Source organism: Vigna unguiculata, chromosome 4 (genome assembly GCF_004118075.2).
Source record: "Vigna unguiculata cultivar IT97K-499-35 chromosome 4, ASM411807v1, whole genome shotgun sequence".
Taxonomy (NCBI): domain Eukaryota; kingdom Viridiplantae; phylum Streptophyta; class Magnoliopsida; order Fabales; family Fabaceae; genus Vigna; species Vigna unguiculata.
The window spans coordinates 21,146,145-21,152,914 of NC_040282.1; the positions used below are offsets into that span (position 1 = coordinate 21,146,145).

At 31.0% G+C, this 6,770-nt stretch overlaps 1 protein-coding gene across 1 annotated transcript; it reads right to left on the reverse strand.

The window, feature by feature from the left end:
* Window positions 1-1,805: 1,805 nt before the first annotated feature.
* On the reverse strand, window positions 1,806-4,299 carry LOC114180591. Its single transcript, XM_028066905.1, has 5 exons — window positions 4,249-4,299; window positions 4,076-4,168; window positions 3,895-3,996; window positions 2,003-2,338; window positions 1,806-1,880 (listed from the first exon to the last, which is right to left on the reverse strand). The coding sequence occupies exons 1-5, from the start codon at window positions 4,297-4,299 to the stop codon at window positions 1,806-1,808; spliced, it is 657 nt and encodes a 218-aa protein (XP_027922706.1).
* Between the last annotated feature and the right edge of the window lie 2,471 nt (window positions 4,300-6,770).

Sequence of the window (6,770 nt, forward strand, 5' to 3'; positions counted from 1 at the left end):
TTATTTTATTTTTCTAAATTATTAATTTACTACTTCTACATACCCAATAAATATTAAAAAAATGGACGTTTTAGTTTCTTTTCGTTTTTCTATTATGATATTTTGCACCTTGTAGGTAAAGTTTATGAATAGTTGTCTTTTATTTTATTTTCCAATATAATAAAAATATTTAATTTAAATTATATATATCTGGGTGATAAACTGGATTTAATTCTATCTAATGTTTTTATATTTTTTAAAGTCATGTAATAGATAGGTTTTAATATAATTAAAAAATAAAATTATATTTTTACGGTGTTATTTTTTAAATCATTCTAAATATTATGAACATGCAGACTCTACCTTTTCATTCTTCAATAACAAAAGAAAAGTCACTAATTGAAGAAAGTGTTGAATTTTATATATTTGAAGATATTAAAAACATTATTTATATTCGGTCAACACTCTTTATAACCTATATTTTTGTCACCTTTCCACTTTTTTCTTCAATTTTCTCAAAAAAAAAAAAAGAAATGGAAATAAATGAAGAAACATGAAAAGAATACGTATAATATTCATGCGAGAACTTAGCATAGATAACTTAACTTCAAACAATTCTCTTTTATTCTTCTTCTCTCTAGAGGTTTCCCTTCTCTTTTTTAGTATAGATATTATTTTATTTTATTTTTCTAAATTATTAATTTACTACTTCTACATACCCAATAAATATTAAAAAAAATGGACGTTTTAGTTTGTTTTCGTGTTTCTATTATGATATTATGCACCTTGTAGGTAAAGTTTATGAATAATTATCTTTTATTTTATTTTCTAATATGATAAAAAAATTTAATTTAAATTATATATATCTGGGTGATAAACTGAATTTAATTATATTTAATGTTTATAGAGTTTTTTAAGTCATGTAATAGATAGGTTTTAATATAATTAAAAAATAAAATTATATTTTTAAGGTGGTATTTTTTTAAATCATTCTAAATATTAAGAACATGCAAACTCTTCCTATTCATTCTTCACTAACAAAAGAAAAGCAAGTAATTGAAGAAAGTGTTGAATTTTATATATTTGAAGATATTAAAAACATTATTTATATTCGGTCAACACTCTTTATACACTACAAAAAAACATGTAAATACTGACGTTTATTTTTGTAATTTACGTCATTTTTAACTGTCGTTATTTACTTAAGCGACGGTTTCCTGAAATGTCGTAATTCTTGCCGTCACAAAGTATAATACGGCGGTTATAGATGAACCGCCGCAACAACCGTCATTTTATACAACGTATAAAGTGGCAGTTTAAAGAGGCAAAAAGCGTCAGTTAAAGCTGACGTAATATTTTTACTGGATGACAAATATAATGTGAAAAACGACGCTTTAAAATGACACTATTATCATTATATTATGACATTTTTAAATGTCACCAGTTTAATTAATTACAATTTATTATGAGATTAATTACGTCATTATCAAATGTATCAAATGACGTAATTTTAATATTTAATTATTTATTCTTTCTTAATATTTCTTATACTTTCATAATTCGATAAAATTATTTTTTCATGATAATTTAAAATATATAAAAAATTATATCAAATAGAAATTGATAAACTAAATTGATTCATTGTCAATATAACATAACTACATCAAAGTACCAATTCAAGCATTTGGAAAAAAAAAAGACAATATTAAGAGTTCCAAAATATTCAAGCATCTAAGAAAAAAAGACAACATTCAAAGTCCTAAGTCTAAGGTGTTTTGCTTCCACCACTTGATCCTAGTATTTCATGCGGATTAAAAGTCCTAAGTCTAAGGTGTTTTGCTTCCACCACTTGATCCTAGTATTTCATGCGGAGATGGCACACCACTTTCAAGATTTGGTGCCTGCAATGAAGAAATAATATAGTATATATGAGTAAGGGAAACTGAAATAAATTATGTGATCCACACAATAAGTTTAAGTAATTTACTAATGTAAATTAAAACTCATTAATAAATGGACATACCAAACCAGCAACCATTGCAGCAACATGTTCTGGAACATCTTCTTTAGAAGCAATATAGGCAAGCAATGTTTGCACTTGGTTCTTGACAGTTGCAAGTTCATTTTCAATCTTCACAAACTTGTCTTTGTCATGTGGGGAAGCTACATTAGGTGAAGCAAAGTTGATTCCTTTTATTCTTTTAGTTGATTGCTGAAAAGCAAGAGTAGGACACGCGCCATACGAAAGTCCTCTAACCCGACCTGGATGCTCTTTTCCAAATATGACACCAATAGGATCATTTGGAGATATTTCAGATGCAGTTTCCGGATTTTTCAACATCAATTCATCAATTTTTTCCTGCATAAAAATAGGAATAATAATTCAACTTTAATTCATCAATTTTCACTTTCCAATTTATTCTATCTCCAACACAACATTAACTCAAAATGCGATGGAGGATGAGTCGATAACATGAATTGATGTTTGATGTTTGATGAGGGATAAGGACACGTATACGAGAAAGTTTGAAGAGTGATTAATTGAATGAAAAAGTATAATAGGGTTCATGAATCTGAGACTGATCAGAGGCTATCTATATGTTATCCCAACATAGTGATCCAAATGGTAAAGTTTTTGTTGAGAGAAGCAGTGACAAATAATTGTGGTGTAATAGTTTAATGTTGTAGTGAGTAGTAACATGGTTTCCTTTGAAGCAGTAGGTAGTGAATATAATGAAGGTTGTAGTGAGTAGTAACATGGTTTCCCTCATCGAGATGTTTGATGTTTGATTAAGAAAAAGATAAAGGTGTGTAAGAAATTTATTGAAGCAATAATGTCTTTAATTAAGTATGCTTTCTAGTGGGTTTACTGTGACAAATCAGACACATTGCTTACTTCTCAATTAGAGTATCAATCTACACTAATTAATATTCTCAATGCAATATAAATATTAGAGACCATGAGCATGCTAAACTACAATTGAATCATATAACACTCCAAATCAAGACCCTCTAATTAGGTCTCATTGCTCCTAAATGGCCTAGTTCTAACGCAGTTCCCACCCTGTTTCCACAACCCATTCTCAAAATGTGATGGGGCAAATGTCCTGAGAGACACTGTGCCTTTGAACTTCTCTAATGAGTTGTCCAAGAGACAGTAATGAGCATGCTAAAACTGAATGCAAAATGAGTTTAAAAGCAGAACTTGCATGAAACCTAAATGGCGCCAATAAAACCAATCTGTGATAGTAGAAAAACAATGCAATTCAGTAACATCAAACATAATTCAATTCATGACTTTTAACATATTTATGTACTGATTTTGCTTTTGCAGATCCAAAAGATCCTAGCCTGAGGAAACTTGAAAATTCGTTTTTGCTTGGTCTAGACTTAGTTTTTGCTTTTATTTGTTCATCTCTTTGAATTTCAGTTCATTCCTCTTCCCACCAAAGCAGAAATATTTCAGATGTAATGTAAATGCATCATGCAATAAGGATAGGAAAAGAATATGCTGAAAGAACTCAGGCAGATGTGGTTACTGCAGACAAAAACTGATGCAGAGTTTTACAGCAGAAAAATGCAGAGTTTTACAACAGAAAAATGACAATGCAAAGATGGTCCTGAATGCTACATATGTGCCATTATGAAATCAATTCATGGATTAATCCAGCACAACACAAAATCAAATCTTGAACATCTGTAGAATATTTCAGATGTATCCACAGCACAGCCCAAAATCAGAAATATTTCAGATGTATCCAGCACAGCCCAAAATCAATTCATGGATTCAAGAAAAGCATGCTGTCATAACTCAATAGAAAAGCATGCTGTCATAACTTAATTAACAGAAAAGCATCCAAATTCAGTTATCTAATAATCCATATTTTAACAACTTAATGATATGAGTAAAGTTACCCCAATCTCCATAGCCTCGTCATTCACATAGGTGCCATTTTTTCTCTTATGAGTCACCTTCCACATTTCAGCTCTCCCAATATTCTTACCAAGCTCCAATTTCTAATATTCAAAGGAAATAATTTAAGTCAAACATTAGAATATTACTAAATTGAGAACAAAATATCAAAAAAAAAAATACCAAATTTTCCCTTCTTCTTGACAAAGACATAGCACCACCCGTGTGAGGAATAGTTTGCCTTTTCCTGATATCTCTATTTCTATTACCCATTTCCTACCAAATGAAAAGGAAATCAGTTTTGTGGAAATTTAAATTGAGAATGTATGTAAATATACTAATTACAATTTGTTTACCATTGTTGAAGGCTTGAGACGATAATCAACAAAAAGAGCCCATTGATCCATGGTAATCTCATCGGAAACATTCTTGATGAGATCATTTCTACTAAGAAGGGGGTCATAAAACTCATTCCACAGCTTCCATCTGTACTCCCTCCATAGTTTTCCAATTCTAGACATAACATCTCTTTTTGCCAAGTCCTCATTTATCTTGAAACAAAATCGAGGCTTCAAAGAATTCAAATGTTAGTCAATATTTATAATTTATATTTAATAGAAGAAATAACAATAGAGAGTTTAATTACCTTTAGACTTTCCCACACTTTGTCCTTGTAAGTATCTGGCACAGATGACCACCTTTCAAAACTTATAGGGAACAATATACAATTTGTTGCTAGTTGCCCACACACTCCAGCAAGAAGACCAGATGCTTCTCCAATTGGTTGATATTTATCATCATAATTCACAACCACACACAATCCATTTGGCAAGTTGTGAGCATCCTTAACCTTGACCTTAAGATTTTTACTAACTCCATCTTCATCTGTAAAAATCAAATACATTAATTGGAACTTATTAATTGAAAACATTAACACAATATTAAATTTACCTATAGCATCCACAAACCAATAATGGTTTGATTGTCTTCCTTTTTTGGGGATTATTACTACAGGTTCAGCTTCAGAATTGGGTTGACTATATTGAGATGTTGGCTGTGAAAATTCTGAAGATGGCTGTGAAGATTCAAAAGCTGGTTGTGAAGGTTCAAGTGGTTGTGCAAGTTCAGAAGTTGCATTTGCAGATTCAATTCCTTGCTCTCCAGGTTGAGTTGTTGGTTGTCCTAGTTGAATGCTTGCTTGTCCTTGTTGAGTAGATGGTTGTCTAGAGGTATCTTGCACATAATTTCCCACAGAATGTTTTGAACTGGATGAAATGTGTTCAATTTCAGGGGTACTTGGAACTGACTTTAGCAAGTTCCTAATCCTCTTGGGTCTAGGCATATCTACACAAAAAACAAAAAATAAACCAATAAAAAATTAATTAATAAGGTAACCATGTATTACTAAGTTTTCTACACTTTAACTTAGAAACAAGGTAAAAGTAAATAATTTATAACCAATACACGTTCCACCAAGTTCTATGACCTAGACTCATACCGAGTAATTATTATTATTCTGACATTGAATCATTTTCATCGTTACGGTTGTCCTCATTTAATAAGTCATCATCTTCATCGTCCCTAAAAAGTGCTAGTTGTTCAGAGTCACTAAAAAATTGATTTAAGTCTTGTTGTGGACATGTTTCAACTTCACAAACATCAATATCACCTTCTCCTATATCATAAAAGTCTCTTGGTTTGACATGGAGAGCAATGGCCCAATCCTTGTTGACCTCATCATTGACATAATAGACCATTTTAGCTTGTGAAGCTTCAATGTATGGGTCATGATCCTCACGATCTCCAATGTGAATTAATCGTGAGAAATTTATACAAGTCAACCCCCATGCATCCTTTTTAAACCCCCTTTCTTGTGTGGTGTCAGCCTATTTACATTTGAACAATGTAACTTTAAATTTCCCATAGTAATTGAGCTCAATTATGTCTTCTAATTTTCCATAATATGCCAAATCTGCTTCTCTAATGTTATTGTCTGCACTACTTGCAACACATGATGTTGAAGAAGTTAAGAACACTCCACTATTTTGGGTTTTCATCCCATGTTCTCGACTTTGAGTTCTAAATTTGTATCCATTTACATTAAAGGCAGTAAATCTTCTAGCATGTGGTGTTGGACCTCGAGCTAAATACTTCAGATCATCTGGCACTGAACTCGAAATGTCTTGGTTATCAATCTAAAAAAATAATGAATTTAGACGTCAATTTAAAGTGAAACTTTAATTTAAGATCTAATAACACATATTATACATACCCTACGAGGAAACCAATTCATGAAATCCTTATTAACAATCTTTTCTATCTCTGTATTGGAAATTCTTCGCCTTCTAGATTGCCTTCGCAAATGATCTTTAAATTCTCTAATATAATATGTCAACATATTACTAATAATAAAATAAAAACACATTGTAAATATAACTACATTATTGTTTATGGTAATACTCACTCAATATAAGGTTTAACCTGAGGGCAATTAAATAACACATATCAATGTGCTTGGGTTTTCTCCATGGTTGACATTTGAAAAGTTGAAGAGGCACTTACTACTCTACCAATTGGTGGAAATAGGGTACTCAATTCAGATAATTTTGTATCACCACAATCATCCACACGTGAAGGTCTATTAATTCTTGTTTCCACCCCTTCCATATACTGAGAGCAAAAGGTTAGAACCTCTTCAGCTATGTAACCTTCAACAATAGAACCTTCGGGTTGTGATTTGTTTCGAACATAGGACTTTAAGTGTCCCAAATACCTATATAATTTTAAAACAATTAGGCAAAACAAATGTTACACTTAAAACAAAAATAGAAAGGTGTGTTGTCGACAAACCTTTCAATGGGATACATCCAACGATAAT